Raw genomic sequence first — 26,629 nt, 5'->3', positions numbered from 1 at the left:
TATCACAGCATAGTTCACAAATCATGGGCAATGTGATCATTAGTTTCACTGTGTTGTGTGTTTAATCCATGTAGAATTGAACAAAATTACATTTGTGGCGAAAATTTAATAAACACTACCTAGTATGTTATGTAGTATTGTCTATACTTAAAATAATAACATACTATGAATTAATTCAGTACTACAAAAATAATTTGGGAATGAATTACAATTTAGCGTGCAACAATAATAATATTGAATTAGTTTTATGCCTAAACAACAAACACCAAATTAACACTTCATACACATCGAACACCCGCTAGCGCACGCGCTCTGCACTGCGACTTGGGCGCATTGACGACCGTGTCACAATAAAAGATGAATCGAGTCATAAACACATAATACACAATTTACTCAATCCCAGGCGTAAATGTTTTTGAATACCATAAACTACACTGGAAATGATAGATAATAAAACTCCCAGACTATTATTACTATATTCGATTACCATAACAGTTTTAATGACCGTTCAATCACACCTACGTTGAAATGGATAAAAGGTGCATTTATAAAGTGATTTCACAATGTATTAAGCGTTCCATTATTTTTGTTGTCGACCGCTCAATAACAATCATGTGAGTGTACATGTAGTACCTAGAAGCGTAACTGATAACATTACGTATGTGCTATGTCTGGCGCCCCATACTAATAACTTAATCTAGATCACTAACGTGCAATCAAGAATGGGATGATATATTTCCATATTTCAATATGTCTTTTATGCAATTTATTATATGTAGTATGTAAATGAAATTACGTAACCGCCAGTTGTGTGGTGTAATAGATAGATAGAAATTTACATCAAGTGTTAGGACAAAAGTAATGCATACTTTACTGTAGTTGTTAGACAATCAAGACTTCGTTATTGTGACGTAATTTTCAGCTTAACATACACATACTACTTCTTTCAATTTTATCTCAGCGTTGGGCTCACAATGTAGGACAATAATGATAACTTCCGCCCTCCTCTAATTCTATGAACGAAAATCAAGTGTTACAACCGCTGTTTGAACTGTTATTTAACAAACTAAATAACTCACATAATATTTTCTCTATTTTTCAAATATGTTGATCAGGACCTGTCGAATCACACCATTACCATTCATTATAATGCATTTTTCAAAGTCTCTAACTAAAGAATATGAATAATATATTATATATATAAAGCCAAATCAATATTTTAAAGTATCCATTTAGTCACTGTCGCGATTGAATCATTTTATATTTGTTAAAGCATATATTTATATACTCCTTCAACGTGTTGTTATTCTATACGCTACTGTTTTACGTCTATGAATCTTTAAATATCCAATATCTTCTGGTACTTATTGTCGGTCTGTTATTGTATCTCACGGCGATGAAGATTTTAGCGTTTTTGATTGTAAACTGATCAAATATCCTTCGGCGTTTTATTTGCGTTATTACCATTTCAATTGCAGGCAAAAATCAGACTATTCTGTGAATTGCGTACGTATCACAGTCTCTGATTCACATCAAACGAGCCTCTGAACAAATTTGAGTACGAATTGTGGTAAATGATTGCTTCTTTGAAATTGAAACATTCCGTGTAGGTCCAATTACCGGAGTAAAACCATTTTAATGGTACTGTACGATTATAGAAACACGGCAATAATGGCCTAGTTGTGGAGCAAATACAAAAATCATAAATTATACCTTTTAAAATACAGACCAGGAAATAAACAATGTATATTCAATCAGAACTCTTAAATTGAATTGAACAATAATTCTTATATTTAGGCTGGCAGTGGCCGTTGATCAGGTCAAATCGCTTGATACGTGATTTATTCAAATTATATGAAAATGTAGCATACATGGTATAAGTTCAGATAAAGTATAACTTTGCAATTTTAGTTACACGCGGTTTGTATGCATTATAATCCCTTATCCGACCCTATACTGTGCAATGTACTTTCTCGCACGTGTTAATAAAATGACCTCTGGATTATGACACAGTTGTCGACTATTCTTTACATGTGCGTGAACATAATGCAATAATTAATACAATTATATTCAGAACCAAATGACAATATTGAACGCATATCATTAACTGTTATATTCCATATGTCAACAATGTGTCGTTTTCATCACATGATACACCAACACGTGTTGGTCATATATTATTACATTACAATTGGAATTGTAATAATCTTCCAATAAACGGGAATTAGTCACTAGGTTTCGTGTTTTATCGTAATAAATCTAGATAACAGCACAATAATAACAACATAAAGTTAATTGCCCAACACTCACAGCTGTTCTCCTCTTAATGAGCCAGCGGTTTCTTGGCACCACATTTGCATAAATTTTACGAGACGTTGCCTAGTGACGCTCCTTGTAAGTAATACATTTATTATTTATTATAAGAGATGCAATTAACAGAACGGTTTTGACGTCGTATTTTTATCATTAATGCTAGAACCTGACATAGTATGATTGAAAACATAATTTATAGTTTTTGATCGCATGAGTAATTTTACTAGCGAGCCCGAAACGAGTTCTGTAAATATGAAGGACAAGTGAATAATATAATTTTGATGGAGTTTTATTTAAAAACATAATTCATTTCATTTACTCTCCACATTGTTTCAGCATATGTTATGCTACCTTTGTAAACTATTTTTTATGGTGAAAGAAACTTATAATGCTTTGTTACTGTTTAATGTGCAGTTAGGTCAAACATTGTCTGAAGACAAAATCGTTCACACTGCTAAACAAAACGCTACACACAGTTTAGTGATTTACGACATGTTATTACAAATGAAATATATTGAAAACATATTAGTTTTCTCACTGGTACTTGTATATGTTCCACTAAAGATGTCATTTCTGCGTTTAAAACAATTCGTAAGGAATATTATAGTACATCTAGAAATGCAACTAACGACGTCATTCAACATATTTGCATATGTACGCGCAGGGGCAATGAGCGACTCTACATTCTGTTCAGTGATTGGATAACTCGGCATTTCATTCCAATGATATAAAAAATATTGGCAGACGCGCGCTCGCTCAGCAACATTAGTGACGAAAATGTCGTCCCTGAGAACTGAACAGAATTCAAGAGCTTTTCAGAAAAAAGGAGAATAATACATTATACTTCACGGTCATTGCACACACTTATATATTTCCTGTCTATTTTCATAAAGACTGTGAACATTATGTAATAAAGGAGTCTTGAAGCTATTTTCACTCGTGATGATGGATTCTAATTTCACAAGCAAAGCTGTGAAAATACGGTGACGGGATACACCGCATCACTCGCGGAAATAGCTGCCACATAACATTCAGGGTTAGGCAATGGGGTTAAAAAAATAAAATAAAAAGTGGAGTCACCTCTATATGTATAACTATAGTCATATTAGCAAGTTTTCTCCGTCTAGCAGGGATATAGCACAAATTTCAAAACTCTGCCTGTGACATGTATATTGCAAAAAAATCTTCTATGGCCAGAATTGTTAAAAAACCGATCTGGGAACTACAACATCAAACAACAGATTAACAGTGAACAAACAAACTACACATAATTATAGACAGATTTTGAAACGAACTATTCAGAAATGAATAAATTCATTTATACACTGAAATAAATGGTCTGTCACGTAACCATTCTATAATTACGAGTATTTCATCTCCCTCGTTGACTGGTCGCAATTACTTGGTCATACGTGTTTATCAAAACCTGAATAGGTTCGGTTTCAGTCATCGGGATGCAATACGGACCCACGAATCACACAGAATTAAAATCATGTAATATATACTCTTCTCGATCTAATTGCCATGCCATTTAGAGAGTGTTTTATTTCATCCAATTAATTTAAGTTCGACTAAATCAGCTCATACTGTTTTTGTGACAACCCTCTACTCATCCAATCAGTGATAAATTCGCTACACCGATTACACAATACAACAACACGTACACAGGTCTGACAGAACTACTTTAGAATAAAATGCCCGACAAAACCACGCTAGAATACCACGAAACTGCTGTTTTTTGCCTTAAAATAATGCTTCATTCTCTTCCATCATTACGTTGACTTGTAACCATAATATTTGGAAAATAATCCCATCTTACTCTCAATGAGGTCTATACGTTCGTTTGCGCCTTACTGTCTATTGCGGTGATAATGTAGGACTGTGTTATGTACTCTCAATATCGCTCACTCAAGCGTTTATACCACATGCGACGGTCAGTAGCACATCATGTCAATGTCTTTCTACATATTTTCAGACGTTGAATTCTGTAAATATGCGCCTCCCACAGATACATCCAACCGTATGTGTACACTATGATAACAAATTAGAGAGATTGATAAGTGGATTTTCCGTATTCAAACAAAAAGTGATACCAGGTGTTTCTAAAAGGTTAACCCCTTTGAACGCCAAAGTAAACGTTTGTCATCTTTCCCAAATCAAAGCTATACATTTTTGTTATAAATTTTAATGTAGAAAATACATAAAATGGCAAATTAATGCACCGAAATATTGAAAATGATGGTGCTTAATAATTTGAATAAGTTTTTGGGGGAAGGATTTCCTTCAAGTTTCTTATTTTTGGCAATTACGATCATAATCATCTCATGCTTCTCCGTTTCCACTTGTCTGGCATGCGTCATGACTTCCTGACGGGAACTGCTTGGTTATCATTTAGGTCGTTATGTAACACGTGTCGCATAGTATATGTAGAGTATTGTAGTGATTAGGCATGTTTTCGGGTTACACACCGAACATTAATGTCACACACATACGTGATCGATTATTATACTGAGCTATCGGGGTTACTATACCTTATGCAACCTGTAATACGCAATACAACATTCTATGGTATTGAGACGGAAATCACGAAAATGTTTTCAATCTTCAATACATCATTCAGCACTCTAAATACACTGTCAACATACTCATCTTTGAATCCATGTACACGGTTGTGACTGGTGCTACTAAAACATGCAATAGTCAGGGAGAACCAAAACAATCAAATAATATGCAAAAACAAATTGTGTCGTATATAATTAAGCAGAATAAGCAATTCTTGGTTTTCAAACCATCAAATTCTTAGTTGGAAAAACAGATTATTCACACAAATTAAAATAAAATATGCCAACCTTGCAAAACAAACCTCGCTTATGATTCACAGGAAACGATTTCTTTTTCCAATAATGACTATACTATTTTGCAGTATTATCATATATAATGATATATGGACCAAAAATTCCAAACATTCTTTGATCAATTGAATTCGTATCTATCACACGAATGATCATGGTAGAACATCTGCACAGAACTATAAATCAGTAACGATATTATAGAATCCAAATATCTCGAAGTAGTTTCTTTATTCAAGGGCATCGAGTTGGAAATAAAAATTAGTTACCTCCAGACTCGAGATAAACACTTTTTACACGTAATCAGAAGATTGAATATCGATCTTGTTCCTGTAATTCAGTGTACTTGAGCATGATGAATGCTATATTATCAGCTTGCCGATTTCGTTTTACTGTCAGATCAATACAGTATCTGCAGAGTAAAGTAGCTGACCGGCGATAAAATAAAACCAGGCCATTCCTGGTTAAACTAACTTCACAGAATTCGCTGTTTGTATATGCGAACACCGCAGAGAAGTAGAGACACATCAGAATTCAAAATATCTTCCAACGTGTTTATGATTATATTCACGTATCACGTGTACCATGACCTAAATTAAGCCAATAGCATTCTAATTTACTCTGAGACATAGCTTTAAAATACACATAAACTTACTGTATGAGTTTATAACCATTGAAGAAATGGACGGGCTAGGACTGGAGGTATACCTGCAGAAATAAATGGCAGATCGTCTCTCATAATAATAAATGTGATTAAATATATTCCGTATCAATGTATAATTAATAACCCCAGATAATTCTTTTCTTTTTCAGTTTTCGTGAGGAATTGTGCCTCAGAACACACCAATAATGTGACGTCTTTAAAATCAGCGGGTGTCGTTATTTTCAATCTAACGCATACAAACCCCAATTCGCCATACAACTGCTCCCTAAGACTCAGTGTTTCCGAGGGGAGGCGAATGGCTCTCACATTTCAAGGGGAACTTTCTTTTCCCGTCGAGCATACAGCAATGGTGGACGGCGATGACATCATATACAATTGTTCTGGAGGATATGTTGCGTTAACTGACCCAATATCAAGCAGAAGTTTGACTCAACCAAGAAGCATGTGTGGGACTCAGTCGACTAATGAATGGACCTCATTTCTCACTGACAGCAACGAGGTCACTATAAGCGTCATAGTACAAAATGAAGATTTCAATGGAAGTATCCTCTTTGATTTGAAATATGTGGCTTTCTTAGACGATACAAAAAGTAAGTACAGTATTGTTTTAGTACCGCAATACCGACTCTAACACATGTACGTGTTGAAGGGAGGTCGGTATAAAACTATTTGCGGAGGTCATATTCTAGTTCATTAAGCTTTTATAGTTCCGTATTATAGATAGTAATCACTGTACTAAGAGAGAATGTGGTTTCCATGGCTCCCCGTTGTGTTGACTGGGAGATACAGCTGACGGCTACCATGGAAATAACACGACATACGTCATCAAAAGTAAAATCTTGCATTATGTGCTATTTAAACAGTGCGTTGTCATAATGTAGCTAAACTGCAGCTTTTAATATTTAGTCGAATGTCTGGATTTAGAGTTGCATCTTGAAAGCTTGTTCAATAACATTGTGTGTGTGTGTGTGTATGTGTGTGTGTGTGTGTGTGTGTGTGTGTGTGTGTGTGTGTGTGTGTGTGTGTACTTGGATTGCTATATGTTGCGAGGACAAAAATACAGATATATAGCTACTTACGAGGACATACACACCTTCCGAGGACCTTTTTCATAGTCCTCGGAAAACATAATTTATATTAATAGCTAATTCGATTATTAATACGTTTTGCGTAGCTTAGGTTTAGTATCGGGGGAAGGTATGGTTCACGTTATATTAATATTAATATAATTATACCATACCTTACCCCGATACTAAACCTAAGCTTCGCAAACATTTCTATGTTCAGTCACGGGATATTCAACTCTTGTTTAATTAAACTTAATTAAAATGCAATTCTCCATTGTATTGCATTGTAATTGAGTTTAATTAAACTCCAATTAAAACGCAACCCTATATAGGAACGCGTTTTAATCGAGTTCATATCGCAACTATACTAAAAGTTAATTCAACTATATTAAAAGTTAATCCAATGAAGTCCTCGGAACATATAGCAATACAAGTATGTGTGTACTACCATGTCAGAACCAAACTGCAGATCGCTTTGAATTATTCCGATTAAAATGGTACCACAGGAATTCCACACAAACTATTAATAACAATTTTATGGTTATTATTACATTGTATTATTCGTAAAAATAAAAAAAAAACGTTGAATTACGTATGAATGTTGTTATGTAATTAAAGTGGTAAGGCCAAACAATGTGGCAATTCGTTTTATCTTAAAATAAATAAAGAACATACAAAAACAGAATGGTGATACACGAATAATGATCCTTTTCATTAAACTATGTAAGAACAATCTCTGATAGTGATATGCCAAATTTTAAGACTGGAACCTAAATGGTATAATAATTTATTTTATTATAAAACTGTATAGAACATTATATATATAGAACATTAATGTAAGCTCTGGTCAGAATCAAGAGATCCAATCTGTCGATGGCTACTTGAGCCTTATATTATTATGTAAACATGCAGCTGTTTTGAAAGGAAGCGCACCATTGGATCAAATACACCCACAATTCAATGATATATATATATACACACAATAGAGCCACCGTCACTCTCCCGCAGAAATACATATGTATTTATTGTTACTAGTAGTTTTCTCAATTTTTCAAAGAAGTATATATGGAATATTTGAGTTATTTGCCAGCGTATATATAGGAGCCTCCATCGAACACATTTTACCCTTTTTATCTCACATAAACCTTTAATGAGCATACATGCAAGTAAAACTATGTCTACTTCACGATCTCAAACTAAACCAAGATGGAGTCTCGAACACAATATACTTATACGTTATTGGCCATTGTATATCATCAATTATACTGGAGGGACCGCCATGTATCGATTGTTGTATAATGTAACGTTCACATTCTATTATACGAACTAATCGATAAATCGGGGTACGAGTGCATTTATTCTAGTGTTTCATCATTTTGTAAGTACTGGACACTTGTTGCCATTAATAAGGATGTCTAAGTACACTAATCACTTTAGGAAAAACTCTATGTGAGGAAAATCCATTAACGGAATTTGTCAGAAAGTGAATGTAGCTGAGTACCCGGAAAGGTAAAGTTAGAAAAAAGAGTGAATGAACAAACAACGATTATTTGATATGAGTACATCTTCTATCATTGTTGAATTCGAAACAAAAATAGTTTTGATTTCAACAGTATATAGTAATCGTGTCTCTTCTTTCCTTCACACAATTCTCCTTCTGTTGTTAATATATTTATTGTTGAAACCGAACGTAATCGGGAGATTCTCTGGCTGAAAAGTCCTGTTCTGTCGACGGAATATTCATGGTACTCATAAGTTTCGTTTTCTGAGCTCTCACATATCAATCCGCACTGTGAGTTATTCAGAAATAAAAAAAATCAATATAATAACATTTATTCAAGTTATACATTAAACCTGTTTTGATTATATACGGCTTTTGTTGTCTTTGACCATATGGTTAATGCACCGTCGATCTCCACAGCTATCTATCATATCAATTGTCTGCAAATGGAATTAATACTTTAATACTTGATGGAGTGAGTAATTGATGAACTGTCTGACTGACTAGTTGATGGATTGTTCAATTGACTGCTGTATTGACTGATTTTATTTATTTATATGTTTTGTGTGCTACCCCACCAGTCATGTTATGTGATATATATGTTTTCGGATCAAACCGTCTAACACGAATGTAACACGCACACATTCTCATCAATGACGAATGTTTATGTTTCCTACATTTTGCTTTTTGATGTGAATTAAAATCTGTTTCTAAATGTACTAGTACAGACTGCATGGGTCCTCGTGAGATAATCTAGCTATAGGAAGGCGTTCACTTCATTATATTTGACATTTATGTTATTTACTAGGTCGACCTATTTGCCGATGCCACGAAGTATCTCAATGTGCAAATAATTACATACCACGAACGTTACGGTCAAGTTTTGAACCGACTCGGGCGTATTTTAATTCGTGTCTGGAATTAATTACACAAGAGATTCATTTACCCATTTATTTATTATAACGAATTACGTGTTGTTATTTATGTGATATTTTACATTTATATGAAGAGTATTGAATGTTCTCTGTTAATCTTGTCGCATTTTTACCGCCTTACTTTGGTGTGTGTAGTGCATGTTTTCACCTTCGCCCCTAGCTACTAACCAAGTATCCGTGTTGGTGCGTGGTGTAGATCGTGTTTAGCATTGGAGACAAGCATGGAAGATAGAAAGACTTCTTCTACCTTCCATGAGACAAGTAATCATACCAATAACATTTTTGTTGTACCCAATAAAAACGGTTTCACGTAGTTCATATTCATAGTGGCGTTGTAATTGTATGAAGTGCATCCTTTTTTCTATTCATATATACATATAATTTATATATAATTGTATGCCTGCAAAGAGTTCCAAAATTGATATTTCTGCCAGACGTACATGAACAGGGTGTTGTAGGGTGTGTCAATCGTTTTTTCATTGTGGGAGTAGTACGAACCTACGAAAGTATAATGACCTTCAAAACGGTTCAATGCCATACCTGAGTATAGTATTATAGTTCTCTCTCATTTCATTAAACATTAATGTCTACTTTAACATGATTCCGGCGTAAGAGCCAGTAAACCCCTTGACACAAATCTCTGTTAATCCTGTGTAGGATTACAAGGACAACTTAATAAATTGAATTAATAAATTGAAATATACAAGTACGTGTGAAATGTTATAATCAATCAAGTGAGAAAAATATTTTTGTGTGTGACTGAGTTGTTTTAAACACACACTAACTGTGTTATTATTCTATGTGCGAATTTATAACAGCTTTTTCATACTGTATCTGATTTTTAGGGTATTGGGGCCGCAATCAGCGCCCGACATATGAATATACAATGAACCATTAGAAAAAATCTTGACAAATATGCATAAAATATTAAGTATAATACAATACAAAAATACCATTTTTACAAGATACAACACAGAATGGGTGTACATCATTTACGCCGCAAAATGAGTTGACCAAGTACTGTAGCAAAATGCATATTATTTTTTTACATATCAGTTACCTGATAAATTAAAGCGGGAGGGTCGTCCCCTGCGCACGCGCGGGAATTGAGTCCCAAGCGATGATAACAACAGACGATAAAAACGGAAAGGCTTATGAGCAGACGCTTGTTTGTAAACAATGATACGCTATGGTCATCTGGCGCATGCGCAGGTGAAGACTCCCCCGCTTTAACTGGAAGGCAATACACAATACACAGGTGGATAATGTAATTTACTATATAAAATTCAACATAGCACAAACAGTGACTGTAATTAAATACGCATCTAGAAAGTTAATATTTTTGTTTAGCCCCAAGTCCCAGCATAGCACGGAATCAGGTGCAATTACGAATAGAAGACACACTACAGTACAATACGATTTCTTCCAAAGGCATGTCACGCACGCCAATATACGATACATGGTGGTACAATTGGCTCAGTGCACACTGTCAGCTCACTCTTCAAAACCGCACACTTAACTACCCAATAAATTACAGTGCATGCAACTTCGATCACATACACACAATTATCGGTATGACGTCACAAGTATATCTGACACTGATACAAAACAAACTGGGTAGGCTTTTATAGACCATCTCCCGTTCACTGCGAGATCTCGTTCTATGCGTGAAATCTAAAGTAAAACAGGACAAAAAATCATAGTGTCGTAGTGACGTCAACACTTCGCATGCGATTCGACAAACGGGGAAAGTATTTTTTGGGTATTTCCACACTTATTATTGTTTCTATACACATTTGATTGTGGTCAATTTGCTGAAGTAATCCTATCATAATGCCATGATCCTCTTGGGAAATTCGGTATTGTGACATTGAAATATAATAACAGAAATACGATTTTTGCAGCAGAGGTTCGGTTCCACGTCTTTTAGGTATTATGCAAGATCTCGCAGTAAACGATAAATTCAAGACCTTGAACACAATCCGGCATTTTTTTAGATTATTAAAGCTAAGTTGTCAAGGTAACATCGCCGTATAATACTCATTTGTAGATGTATGGATAGATGGATTGTAAACAAATATTTCCGGACTTTCAAAAGACAAATATGACAATTTTCTTCATATGCATTAGTAACATAAATTTCCACCGGCATATAAACCAGTCAGCGCTGTAAATAAACCAAATGTTGCGATCATAACTCGCGCATATATGATGGTTAACAGCGACGACTCCATTGTTCTGTGTCGTTGCTAGAGCTGTCCATTAATTTATAATCTGCTGAGCGAGAGGGAGTAGCGTTTTTTTTTAATTAATGACAGCGAGATTCACCAGACTGAATGCTGATTACATATACTTTTACTGAATACCTAGATAATTGCTTAATACTGTTTATTTACCTGATGATGTGAAGTTTTCATACGCCAACGAATACAGTTATAACAACACGCACCAGGTACATGTATTTGACAACTCCACGTATGGTTCCAGTGGTACATGCATGTGTGTTTATATCACCTGTCGCAGATACGACCAGTAACAACTCTAGAAATGCTATTCTGTGTCCGTGTATCGCATACTACTGTTACATTGGTAGAAAAGGAAACACTGTGTTCTGGGTTGTTTACCTTCAGCATACCTACACCGAACTAATCACACGTTTACGAGAATACCGCATGAATAATGTATAATGATCGTATTGACCGACGCATATACTAAATACATATATTTAGTCATAATCTAGAGCGAGATAACAATCCTAATTACCAACAAATGTTGTTTCACAAGATCTTTGCTTCCACGATACGCCTGTGTAAGCAAATATGCTGGGCTATGACGTCATGCGTAGAGACGTTCTTAATACATTCAGATATAATGGACTTCGAAAATATATATTGCGACAAACAATATACCTTAGACCAAAATGGCCGCCGAAATCTCGTTGGGAACGAGAGACCCACGAGATTTGATTTTTGTCATAGTGTCTATTGCCCCGCTGATCTCTGTAACATTCGGAACCGTCAGTGGATGCGGTCTAATTATGAGAAATAGAATACTAGTATAAATCGCCCTTATTCCCAAGGAATTCAATCAACCTGCAGTTACACTTCAATACGAATTGTCAACACCAAGGAACTGGAGCTAGGGTGCTACGCAATCATGCGCGGTACAATTATTTCACGGGTTGAAATTAACATACCATAAATTGAACAATAATGTTGATTTATCAGTATGAACATTTAGTTCAAAATAACGTTGTACTTGCAAAAAGCAACATACATACCGGTAACAGTGCGTGGTTCGTAGTTGTTGACCTTATAACCTTTCTTGTTGCAATCTGACTGTTTACAGTTCAATAAATGCGGCTAGTAGTTGCATCCGTGGTGCATGTGCAGTAGTGCTGTTTTCTCATGAGAGTTATGGTAATAAATTGAATGATTGATTGTCGATTGTCAAAAGGCGAGACAGGGCCTCGCCATACTAGTCATGTTAAATTAATCCTGTCGAGATGGGATACGTGAATCTCAAGTGTGCTTTCATAGGCAAACCTAATACAACAATCGGGCACAACCAAAATATGTTATGTGGTCTATCATAGTTCAACACATATTAACGCACGATATACGAATATTCGTATATAGCATGATTGGGAAAAATAATCAAAACCAGTAATGGAGTTATGTTGAACGTTTCGCTTAATTGCGTATATGTTACCATATAAACCAAATACGAGTGTAGTGCTAACAGTTAGACTTCACACTTACACTTACTCGCATAACTGAATAAAGGTGCAATATGGTGCAAAAAGTATTTTTTTGTTTGATACTGCATGTTGAGCAACACATTTGATTATAATTTATCATCAAAATAAAAATATTGATTATGAAATTATGATTATGAATTGAGAATGAAAAACACCAATTAGCAGTAAGTATTACAGCACCCATTATAACAATCAGTGCACATGTGCATAAGAAACTTATATTGTTGCATCAATCAAATGCTTCGTTACGCGTTGCTCGACCAATATTTAAGATCACAATCAGATGTATTTATCAACGTACACATATATTAACATAAAATAAATTACATATTCTCGCATATAATGCATTGGTAATAGTTTCTTTCTATATATAACCTTGTTCGGGTGGTCCGAACAAATAACAAACAAGTATAAAAACGCAAAAAGCTATAATTATGAATAATTAGAACGCACGTCATATTGCATTATTTGATCATAACAAAACACCAGCCTGTAACATGTATGCCCATCAATCATTATTGCAACAGATGTATGTCTGATACTTAATGGAGTGGAGCTAGTTTGTAAAATATGTTGTTGTTTTTTCTGTTATGTGATAGAAAGAAATACGCAATATTCTACAACAGATTGTAATTTTATTATTTTATTAATTAATTAATTTATTATTATTATTATTATTATTATTATTATTATTATTATTATTATTATTATTATTATTATTATTATTATTGTTATTATTGTAGTAACTCACTGTTTCTGTAACTAATCCTGATATTCTAATCGCTAATAAATGAAATAAATTAATTTTGTTTTCAGATATTGATGTCGGTGTGTGTCACCTCTGCAAATATATATTACAGAGTACTAACGCCACTACAGTGTGCATTGATGAAGAGTTGAAGTGCGATGGAGTAATCAACTGTCCCCATGGATATGCGGCTGAAGAGGACTCAAAGGGAAGTAAGTAGCCCATTGTGAACATTACACCTCTATTTTAGTATTCTTCGAACTACTTCAAATCATGACTTGCATTACTCCAATCTCTTAAAATGTTTCTCTCAGTGAATTGTCGACTAACGGTGGTAAATGTTAACGCTACTACTTTAATGTACTTGTAAACGTCGAGGCACGCCGTTTATTACATGTAAAATCACTCAAATGCGGCTCAATGTGTTTCTCATGTATGTCAATATATTTGGTAAATTATGTGTCAAGAAAATCTTGTAAACATTGTAAAATATGCCTTTTAAAATATGTATAGAGCGTCTTTAAGCGAGCAAGCGATTCAATAAACAGCAACTGTTTTGTATAATGGTCTTCATTAAACTATTATAAATATTAATTGGGTATTAATTATTTAATTATTTAATTAATTAATATTTATGTTTTTGTTAATTACAAAAATAATATTTTTTTAATATTAAATATATTTATGTATTTGCGTGGATTTACACAAATATCTCATCCATGTATTGTGAAACAAGAACCATATTCGTATAAGAATAGTGAAAAAGACAGATAAATTGTTGCGTTTAGCCTCACTTCATTTTACACCATGGGGTTAATACATATTTCTTGAACTGATTTGACTATGTTGTGTAGCGTATCATGCAGATTGTTTTGTCGATTGTTGTCAGTCGTCTGTTTAGTGTACTTGAACTTTTGCATTTTCCTATACGACAAATGGAATCTACATTAATTGCAACCGTAGCTATGGGCATTCATATATCATTAAAACAAATATCTTTATGAAACACACTTACATTCCAGTCACACGACTGAAGGCACGCTGACCCGTATACAGCCAGCCACAAGATTAGAATAAATCACCCAATTATAGGTACGCTGACCCGAATAAACCTAGTCACATTGTCAGAATAAATCACCCACTATAGATACGCTGACTTGCATAAAACACATTCACATGTGATGGGGAAAAACAGATCTCAATACTCTGACTTATTAATCAAAAGTCTTGAGTTCAATGCGTTGGATAGAGATATGCAGATGCATGATATGAGTGATTTTGAATCAATAATATATGTAATTAATAACTCTAAAAACATTTGTATTCCAAGTGGACCCATTTACAACAGTCTATCGTAAACATGTCATGTGATGTCCGAATACTAGTATATAATAAAATGAAATCTCTGAAAAATGATAATGCAATGTTTTTCTTTTAAGTATATAGTATTTGATTTGCCAAAGATTTACATTAAACAGATTTTGACGATTCAAGGTAATTTAATTAGATTTGTTAAACACTGTCTTGTCTTGCCGATCTTCAAAATTAGTTCTTTACTATTGTGAGTTAAAGTACTACTCACTTCTATAAATCATTTATAGCTTCCACAATACTAAAAATGTGTTTTCGTATATTTTATAGGGCAGTACATTGTGACATCATTTAGTTACATTTTTGCCATGTAGCATGTACTAACATTCACGGACTGCCGCTGTTGTATTAACCAGATAACACACACGTATAACAACAGCATCACGCACACGCGTGCAAAATTTGAACAAGTCGTCTTCTTATATCAATATAATATATGATAAGATGAGAATAAGGATGTATTCAGCAACTGGTATTCATCATGGTAACACACTCTGAACTCCAAGTAAATATAAAAATCAATATGAAATATGAGAAACTGCAGTCTTCGCCGTGCACATTGGAAATTAATTAATTTTAATGTAAGAAAAAATGATTTGAAAAATGTACAGTTTCATATGAGATTGCCCGCTATAATTTTTTAATATAATCTGCTGTATTTGTTGTGGTATAATCAAATATACTAGTTGCGTAAAACTGTGTCGTATTATCTTACTCTTCCCATGCATGCTATAAGTATAGTGCAGTTATATATCGGCATTACATGGATGTATATGGTTGCCAACTTGCATAGTGTACACCGTACAGATCGTGATATATTATCTAGACATCGATCTAGCTCATAGGCAAATGCCATCAATAACACCATTCGTCTTCCTACAATGCATTGTGTACTTATCGTCTCGCCATTTCCCTCTGTAAACACATTGTATACATACATCGTTTGTTTAACATTTGAATCATTGTAGTATATTAGTATAACTATTGTATAGTTATGGTTTGATTATTATATTCATACTAAGGCTATATTATTTGTATTCATATTTCAGAATTTTAATTATTATTAAATACTGATGACAATTGCGTCCACAATGCCATGCCATGTTAAAAAATTCAGGTCACGTGGGTATTCAAATCTCACAGGAACTTTTAAATTTATTTTCACTTTTGTATGCAGATGATGTGACCATTTTTAGTGATTCTCCTATTGGCTTACAGAGACTTCTGTCGATTTTGGAAAAAAATTGTACACTTTGCAAAATGTCGGTAAACTTAAGTAAAACAGAAATTATAGTTTTTAGACGCGGGGGCATTGTTAAGAAAAGTGAAAACTGGGCTTTTGGAGGAACACGGATTAATACAGTGAGTTACTACAAATACCTTGGTTTATTGATCTCTAGTAGACATTCATGGTCAATGGCTGTAAATACATTAGCAAGACAAGCACAAAAAGCGATGGGGGCAATTTTTCGCATGATACATAATACTGGGAGTCTTCCATATAATGATTATTTTAAATTATTTGATGGTATGATTTTACCAATTTTGAGTTACGGATCAGAGATATGGGGACATAATAGGTATCAGGTAGTAGAAAGAGCCCAGTTAAAATATTGCAAAGCTTTTTTAGGAGTTAAGTCATCCACATCCGACGTTGCAGTACTCGGAGAGTGTGGTAGATACCCCTATATAATTATACAGTCAAAAAGTGTATGAAATACTGGCTAAGACTATTAACCATGCACCCAAGTAGAGTTTCTAAGCAAGCTTATAATCTTGATAAAAATGACAGAATGTCATAGGCAACACACATAAAATCTATTCTTTTTGAGTTTGGTTTTGGTGAAGTGTGGTTTTGGCAGGGTCCTGGTGACCCTGAAGCCTTTCTCTGTCAATTCATGTCAAGGGCAAATGATATTTTTAGACAAAATTGGAGAGCGGAGGTGTGTACAAAAGACAAACTACGTACATATTGTAATTTCAAAGTCCTATTCCAGAGGGAAGATTATTTATTATTTATTAGTAATGTTAAATTGAGAAGAACATTATCATGCTTTAGATGTTCCAGTCATGTATTGGCAATAGAGGGCGACAGGGTCATGGGGCTTGACATTGATTATAGACTTTGTCAAGTCTGTGACATGATGGAAGTAGAGGACGAATATCATTTCATTATGATATGTCCTCTGTACGAGATGCTTAGAAAGCGGTTCATTCCCATTTGGTCTTATACAAATCCGTCTGTAAATAAGTTTTATTCTTTAATATCATGTAATTCATTTGAAATTATTAGTAACTTAGCTGTTTTTATTCAAAATGCATTTAAGTTGAGACAAGATGTACTTGACCTATGACCAAAGATTTGTTGCATCAGTATTGTAATAAGCAAAAGGGGCCAGTGAGTGGCCTATAAGAGCAAATACAATATATATGTTTTTTTTTGACAATGCCATGCGATCGCTCTGAGCATGGGAAGTGGCGTGCCATCATGGTTGACTAATTCATTAAGCTTGTTTTCGCAGAGAACCTTTGCAAATACACGAACAAATATATTTTATATTTTAGATTCCAATCTCGCCAGAGAGAACAATATGTTAGTTGACAGCCACAGTGTGAACAACCCCCACTTCTCGATAATATCGATCTATACTTAGATTTTAACGATTTTTTCCGCGCCATCTGGTGCACTCGTCTGAGCCTGTAATGTATCGCACAACATCTATTAATTATGAATCGCTTAATCCGTCAGTAGAACCTCCACATGTGTACAATGTTCAGACGATGCTGGGTACAACAATCGAATCATCGCCCAGTCAACATATGTGCATACAGTCATTATATGTTCACTAGTTATACTCAAATACACATGCGTGTTAGAATTACTTGGTTGGCTGTTTGATAAAATAATGCAATTTCTATTGAATACATAATATGAATGTCCTACAGACTCAAAATAAACATAGTGTTATTGCAATACAGTTTCATCTCTTCGAGTATTGAATAGGGCGAGATGATATTATTCAATGATTATGCATAGAAAACGTATATTCGTTATATTGTTGGCAGTATCCAATATATCAAGAGAGAATGGTACTTTATTTCCGCGAGAAAGCAGTTCTTTCTCATAATTATACATTATTCAGTCAGTACCGCTGCCTGAAGTATTATATATGATTATAATCAATTACTCTTTGAATATGAATCATGTTGATTGGTTAATTATAAGTGGGATTTGTTTTACTGTTATTCTATACTGGGAATTGGACTGAACAGCGGATGTTCAAGTAAAGCATTCATTGGCAATGATAATGATTAAACATTTTTCTGATCTTAATGTTATGACATCGAGTTCAAAGCGTAACCGTTAATGAATAATACGACAGCTACTGGTTGTCTGTGCAATGCAGAATATAATTATGAGACTCGCATATGTTTTTTTTACTGAAGATCATCCACAATTGTGGTTGTGAGACTGTGCATGTAATTGCATTTTGTACTCGTCTGAGTGCACGTAGACATCTTTGCCAGACTCACAAGCGATGTGTCTTAGTCAGGGCATCTTCACAGCAAAACGTTGCTTTACATCTGTACCACTTTATCACGGTTCAAATGATAATCAATACATCTACTGGCTTAAGTTGTAATCATTTGAAATATCACACTGATTGGATTTATTTAGTTTTAAATCTTTCGCTTAGAATTCAAGATTCAAATAATAACAAACGTCATTCTCCGAGGTCGTGTTGTGGTGCACGTTCCATATTTCGCCAGTAATTAATTTGAAAGATGCTTCGATATTATCCGCAGTATACGTTGAATAGTAAGGCGATTATCAACGCCATAGTGGAATCCTGCAACACTGGCAATTTGCCAGCGATAGAATGAAAAACTTCAAAAGTACCCATAAAACTTTTATATTTATAAGGGGATACAACCTTTATTGATTAACTTACTAGAGGACAAGTCTGCAATTGATAAAATATAGTGATGTTATCACCACGCTTAGTGAGAACATCCCCTTATTAAACTGCAGTATCTATGCATAAACCTTGTTAATATCCTTTCACTGTATAGTGATGGTATCGAACACAACGATGGAATTACTCTCGTAAATTGTTAGTAACCTAACATCAGCCACCTGCAGTCTCTGTAAGGTATATGATGTGAAGCAATAACTTCTCATTTCAGTTTATGTCCACAGCCTATTTAATATAACTGCGCATCTTTAAGCATGTGGAACACATACAAATGTTTTGGACCTGAACACGATTACCAGTGGCCTACACTGATTACCCGGGTTTATTCATTTATCTATCTGTTTTTTGACATACCCAATATTGTCGCATTATTTATTGTTCTTGATGTAATTGACAACTATTAAAACTTATTGCTAGATTTTACCAAAAGGCTTTGCTTTATGCGATTGCTAAAAGTGGTGAGTGATTTTGAGCCATTTAACACTGGCTTCTGTGGTTGAACGGTTTCATCATCTAAACATCTACGTACGTATTGTGAAACAAAATAATATGTAGTTATAAGATAATCATAAAATTATATATAATTATTGGGAGTCCTTTTTATTTAATGGAACAACGTTTTAACAACAATTTCTATAACAAGAGTTCTAAAGTGCTTAATTGTGTATCTCTTTGTAAAATTGTTCTACCTGTCGTAGTTATATACTGTACATGTTATCATTGATGGACGCATACAGTCATAGTGTTCTCCAGTGAGAACAAAAAATTGTGTGAATAAAGTAGCGGCTTTCTCAAATTTTCTCTAAATTTGCAACATATTATTTTTAATGAAATGACATCGACGTTGAGTTGATTACACAGTGACGTTTGAAGGAGCTCTTACGCAAAGACCATTAGCGGGGATGATTAGATGCACTTGATTATTATAAGTAACTGCAATATTACATAATTGTATTCATAATTTTAATAGAAATTGTAGCTTTTAACAATGTACGTAACAAAACACATATTTCGGGGTCCTAGAATGACTGTAAAATAGGAGAAAGCTGTATAATTACCGAATAAATATGGCAATGCATGCACGCTGCTTAGAGATAGTTGAATTATTGCACTTTGTAATGCGTGAAGCTTTATCTCACATTCAACACTACTGAGAATGACGCATGAAAACAAGGTAAAGAATTTAACATTCTGACGACTTTTAAAAAAATAGAAACACTCGACTCAAGCTTGACGTACACCAGTCGATTTGGTACATTTATTTCACATAGTCTTTAAATAATATTTTCTAGCTAATTGTAATTGCCCATCCAGAGTAAATGACTTCTGACTAGAAAGCAGTAAACCAATTTCTGTTTAGTTAGAAACCAACCCATAATTGAAATGTTCAGAATGTATATATCTTGCTGCATTAATGTGTACTACGGACTAATATAAGGATATGCTTATTTGTGGTATAATTGTGTTATTTGTTACCATGGAACTGTGATTGTACATACAAGACAAATGAACACTGTCATGCGAGCTATGAACAATTTTCTGTGAGTACACTCTCGACCTTAACAAAAATGTCAAAACATCAGCATCATCAACAGGAAGAGTTATATACATATCAGACACGTACATCAATTCATGGAGTTTTTATACTCGTAAAATCAAGAAAAGCTTAAAATTAATCCAGGCATCAGGTGTAAAATTAAAGAGAGGCTTATTTCTCTCTTGTCCCGGGTGTTTAACTTATATAAGATTTTCACATAATTGCAACGTATAATCTAACACAACACACACGGTGGTCTTATCTTTGGCAGTGTCTGCTTTTTTCATATTGACATGTCAGTCTCAAGAAATGCAATATCATTTTTCCAGACTCATCTTCCAATATTTTAGTAAATTTGACTTCAGTTTTTGTGATAAGTTTGAAGGGGCACTATCTCTCAAATTAGCTATTATTAAATATCATTCATTCATTCATTCATTCATTCATTCATTCATTCATTCATTCATTCATTCATTCATTCATTCATTCATTCATTCATTCATTCATTCATTCATTCATTCATTCATTCATTCAATTATTTATTCATTCATTCATTCATTCATATGGTTATCACGCATATTCTTTGGTTTTCCCTGCCTCGGTAGCGTATCTAATGATTTTAATTTCTGCTTTCTAAATTTGTGAATTAGAATTTTACTTTCAGCCAAATTTGTAGAGCAAATAATTAATATTTGTTTTAAGGGAGGAACTCAGAGTGCAAATATCATCGAACTCTTCATTTTGCCGTAATTGATTAGATGATGTAGCCTTCAACTTCCGACTGGCATTGGCGTAAACAAATAACAATGTTCGTTGTGTGACGTAGAACAGTGTGAATACAATAATCGACATAGTTATTGTTTTTCATTGTCAGCGGTGATTAGAGCACTATATGTTTGTTGTAATGTGCATTATTAACATATTTAGCATGTGACGTTTCAAACCATCATCCATCGTTTTCGTCGAATACTATTGCCTATATCGCATTCATGTGCCAGCTTTGGAAAAGACACGTTTCCATTGGTTTAACAACACCGGGCGGAACTGTGCTCGTTGACAATGCATCTCGCCTGGGTGAACCGATGTAAGCAAGTTTATTTCATTCACCAATATTTAATGTTTTGCTACATTTTACCACTCTAAAAACAAACCAGATAATTCAATGAAATATGGCCATAACATTTTGCCTGGATTGTCATCCATGAACTTGATTTCGATTGTTGTACACTAAACAAAACATCCGATGCCTTTTGTTCATAATCATACCACTGCGAACGTATATTGAATATGGCAACACTTGAATGAAGGGGTTCGTACTGCCCACTATAGGACGAGTGATATGCGCAAATAGTGGATGTGAAACCGTTTTTTATTGCCTAAATAATTAATAAGTGGGCAAACTATTGAGTGTACAGTCGGCAATGATATGTTAACCATGATCCCCATAGTTAATAAATACTGGGAAGGAAGTATTTTGACAGGAAAGACGATTTGCGATTTTTTATTATTCAAAAACAACATAGTATCATTTTTTCCGTTTGCGAACGTCGAGGCTGAATGAAATATTCAATCACTAACCATTGTCAAATTTCTTCATGAATTAAGAGAGAGTGTTGCCAATCTTACCAAGCGATCAATACACACCTTGATTGCAATCTTATCACACATTTGGATCTGTATACATATTTTTTGTGCAATAACAATCATTATATTTTGATGTCTCCGGAACCCATACGATTGTCAACCTGATAACACTATATTCTATAAATCAAAGTGTGGTACAAACATTTTCAAAAGTGTATTACAAAGCCAAATCTTGTACTTTTCGCATCTAAATCAGGTCTCTCATGTACAATTTTTCAATCACAATACGAATTTACCTAACTATGAAGGTTGGTAATCATATTCCACGTAATATTGGTTTATTGGCCAATGTGTAGTGAGGTATCAGATGATCAGAACTCTGCTGCACCAGAACCGATAAATAACATCTAAGATTTTGTTGTTTTGTGGTCCTAAAAATATTTTTGGTAAAATGGACAATGTTTTTTTTGAAAGTCAACTGTTTTTATTGGAATGGGTGGAATCCAGGACGGATTCAATTATTCAAAACGCTTGTAATTTTACTTGAATGGTAATTTAGTGGCGGCCATTTTTAGTACTACTAGCATTAGACCTACTTGAGAAAAAAATGTTTATATAAATAATTTAATTGAATGTAAATGGTAACACACCAAGCACTATAATTATATCTCCCAGTTCGTTTAACACATCTGTAATAGTGATATTGAACCTAACGTTATCACACTCATTGTCGCCTTTGGGAATTCTACTAATAGTTTCGTGTCATTTACACAGACAGCGTAACCCTCATTCTCATTGGTAACAGTCTACTGTTGATGCACACATGTGATAATTGTTGGCATGTACATTTTAACTATCCATGCTATCTGTTTTAGTCTTAAAACAAGTGTGACCGACGGCAGGTGCGAAGGGGTTAAGTTACTCTATTCTGTACTTAAATCCATTTCTATAGACGACTCAAGTTTCGCGAACTGTTTGTAATGATCTGTCAGTCATACACCAGTCTTTTGTCAGACAGATCAAACCCTGCTTGTAACGTCAATAGAAAACGAAAGACGATTCCCACGTGTGTACAATACATATAATGTTGTCCTACAACATTACAATGTAATTGACAGCATCGCCTTGGGCTTTATCCCAGAGCTTCAAACGTCGTTAATAATTTCTAATGTTGCAAATATTTCTTACAATTCTTATTTATCAGCTTTCGCTATGCGCACGACATTTATACGTCTTTACGAAACGCGCTGTTTAGAATGACTAACACAATTGGAACTATTTCGGAATAATTGGATTCGCTTAAAATGTGCTGCTGTAGGGTAGTATTGTTCTTAATTTCCTCAGTTCTGATATCAATACAAGAAATTATCAGAAAAAATCTAAAACGAACAAATAAAATATTTGTGTGAAAACAAACCATTACAGTAGCACACTTTAAGCGAATCCAATTATCCCGAAATAGTTCCAATTGTGTTGACTGTATTCAATACCTGTAAACTCAGCGTTCAATTGACAATTGGCAAGCCCTATAATATATATGTATCCCAGAACGTAAAAGATGTCAACAATCTTTGGCCACCATCATCAGTACAATGGTTTTCAGAAGTCACGTTTCCTTGTAACACTTGATACAATCCTCTCATCTTGAGGGTGGACTAGCCCCTGATTGTATTAAATCATGTCCTTCAGCTTCGGACAAGATTTTTCTTATCCTGTATTAACCTTTTTCATGCCCTACTCTATAATATAGTATTCCATATAGGGAGCTAGTTGGTATAAAGCTGCATTAACACAGCCACGCAGAGCAAGCGATTTACCGGCATTACTCACGTTGACACACACGTATATGTATTTATTTCTTAATCTGAATCACGATGGCTGACTGACAGCCATGTAAGTTGTAACATCGCAAGGCAAACGACTACTCAACAACCAATAGTATCGTACGGACTTTAGACGCAACGACACAAACGGTGGGTTAAGATTCGCAGTGTGTACAGGGTTGTTCTTTTTATTCTTAATTGCACTTTCACATTATAGCTAGTATGCGCAGACATTCTTTCCTGTGCTGTGTATTTCCGTTTGCTGATCCGGAACGTCATAAGTCAACCTACTATAATTATTTATTTCAGAGAGCGGAAAGGCAGGCGCTTGTAGTTCGAAAACACAGCCTAATCGACCACACACTAATAAGATTGGCTGGCTTTGTGACTATTCGAAAGGTGCGTTATGTTTACTCCATACATATCTCGATGTCTATTCGTTTAAACGTGTGGTTAAACTTATCGCGAGTGTTCGTTAATGTGATTGGGTCATCCTGGTGTTGCATGTTGGGTACACAATATAACGTAACAATGTAACGTACGTACGTAAAATTAATATGCACAAGTTATATCATCTTGCATGCTTTAGTTGTAACTATTAAATAATAAGCACTGACTTATGCTAATTTATGTATGTATGTGGTAAATTAATGCAAAAATATGGTATAATTTATTATAGCTGTTTTATAACATATGCTGGTATGTGATGAGACATTCAAATTTTATATGGAACAACTTAATGTTAATTTACCATTTAGGTGATTACATTTTCAAAATCTTAGTTGTGTTCATTTATTTTTGTTCGCATCTGGTAGTGTTATAGTCATTAGCGTTTCCTCGAAAGTCGAATCTGTAATTCCTTGACATTGCCGGTAAATGTTTGAATCGTCATACCGTCATATATTGCGCAATGTACAGTCACGTTGTGCGTATTTGGCGAGCTAGTGGTTTGCGTTGTGAAACCCTCCACGATCGTAATTGACGTAATTGGACACCATAAAACTACATATATTACAGTCGAGTACGAGTAACCCACACATTTGTCATAAATTCTCAGTATTTCAGATCAAATATACTCAAGCAGACGCAGATATGCATATGATGTAGAGAATCACTCATCAATCTTTCAACATATATAACTCATATGGGATAAATCATGAGCGAAAAAAAATGAAAACTACACGAGTTTATTAAATCTAATATTGTAGGGTCAAGGATTTGATATTCTGTTTGTTACAATTTCGCAGCCGTATTGGAAATGTCGTAAAACGTTTCGAGGATGTATTGGTAATATAATTATTAATTCGGGATTCAATTTAAATTTTAACCGTTTGACAATCCATGAAAGTTAAATAAATTGTTCTAATTTTTAATAATAATCCAAGAAATAGTGTGTAAAACCACAGTCAGCTAGCGCACACGTGATAATAAAATAAATGCGATATTTACTATATGGGTCCGCCATCTTGAATGCGGCATAAAACTGAATACGAGACAATTTGTGAAACGCGTATTTCAGCTTCCTACAAATCAGGACAAGAATGTCAATCTTTCGGCCAAAATTGTCATCTAACTATAAGGCCGTCGCTGATTGGCTGCTGAGCTGAAATCAAAATATTTGGTTTCAAATACCCCGGGAAAGTGTTCTATGTTCTTCGTGTAATTAGGTGTTTGTATTTTAGGGATTTGTCCACACAAAAACGACGAATTCGGCCGAATTTGGTTATCGGTTGGCTTAATATTACACTAACGGATCGTAATTCTGTGAAAGACTTTCATTTTATGCCGCATTCAAGATGGCGGCCACTATATAGTGATTATCCATTTATTTTATTGTCACGTGTGCGCAGCTGACTGTGTGTAAATCCACCAATGTCTTGAGACATTGGCGTATTTTGTGATACTCAGAAATGATGTTAACAATTCAATCTGCTTGCATTGACCAATTAAATTACTTTTTTTGTTTATTCTATAACATGAAGATAATTATTACACTGAACTGTCATGATTATATAGGGTAAATATAAAGACACTACATGTAAGCTGCCACCTTCCATTCAACATATTATATGTGGAATTATTGCAATATTTTCAAATAGTAATACAAACTCTGAACTGTAAAAACATTAACACTAAAACTAACAATATTACTGACAGTAACAACAATAATATTAAAAACATTAACAACAACACTAAAATTAACAACATCACTGACATAAAACAACAACAATAATAAACACATTAACAACACTAAAACTAACAACAGCACTGACAGTAACAACAACACTAATAAAAAAAATGATAAATGTGGTTACTTCATTGAATTTCACACTGCATACTGCGAAACTTTTCTGAAAAGTATGGCATGTAAGCATTTACTTATAACTACCAATGATAACGCATACAAAAGCTTGCACTACGTAGTTGAAAAAGGTCAAGGGTTGCTATATACAAATAGTCGAATTAGCAAATGCATACAATAAAGGCAATTGAACTGAGT

The 26,629-nt window shown here is 34.2% G+C and overlaps 1 protein-coding gene across 2 annotated transcripts in view; it reads left to right on the top strand.

The window, feature by feature from the left end:
* LOC100369540 (uncharacterized) overlaps positions 1-26,629 on the top strand; it is a 54,575-nt gene that overhangs the window by 11,272 nt on the left and 16,674 nt on the right. Inside the window, exons 2-4 of one of the 2 annotated variants that reach the window (XM_078013666.2) lie at positions 5,976-6,416; positions 13,906-14,049; positions 24,439-24,528. In XM_078013666.2, the coding sequence (XP_077869792.1) occupies positions 5,976-6,416; positions 13,906-14,049; positions 24,439-24,528 (675 nt within the window). The remainder of the gene's footprint in view (positions 1-5,975; positions 6,417-13,905; positions 14,050-24,438; positions 24,529-26,629) is intronic. The other variant, XM_085507852.1, reaches the window with a different exon arrangement.

The sequence above is a fragment of the Saccoglossus kowalevskii genome, chromosome 14, assembly GCF_978046115.1.
Source record: "Saccoglossus kowalevskii chromosome 14, keSacKowa6.1, whole genome shotgun sequence".
Lineage (NCBI taxonomy): Eukaryota > Metazoa > Hemichordata > Enteropneusta > Harrimaniidae > Saccoglossus > Saccoglossus kowalevskii.
This window is presented reverse-complemented; position numbering and strand designations above follow the sequence as displayed.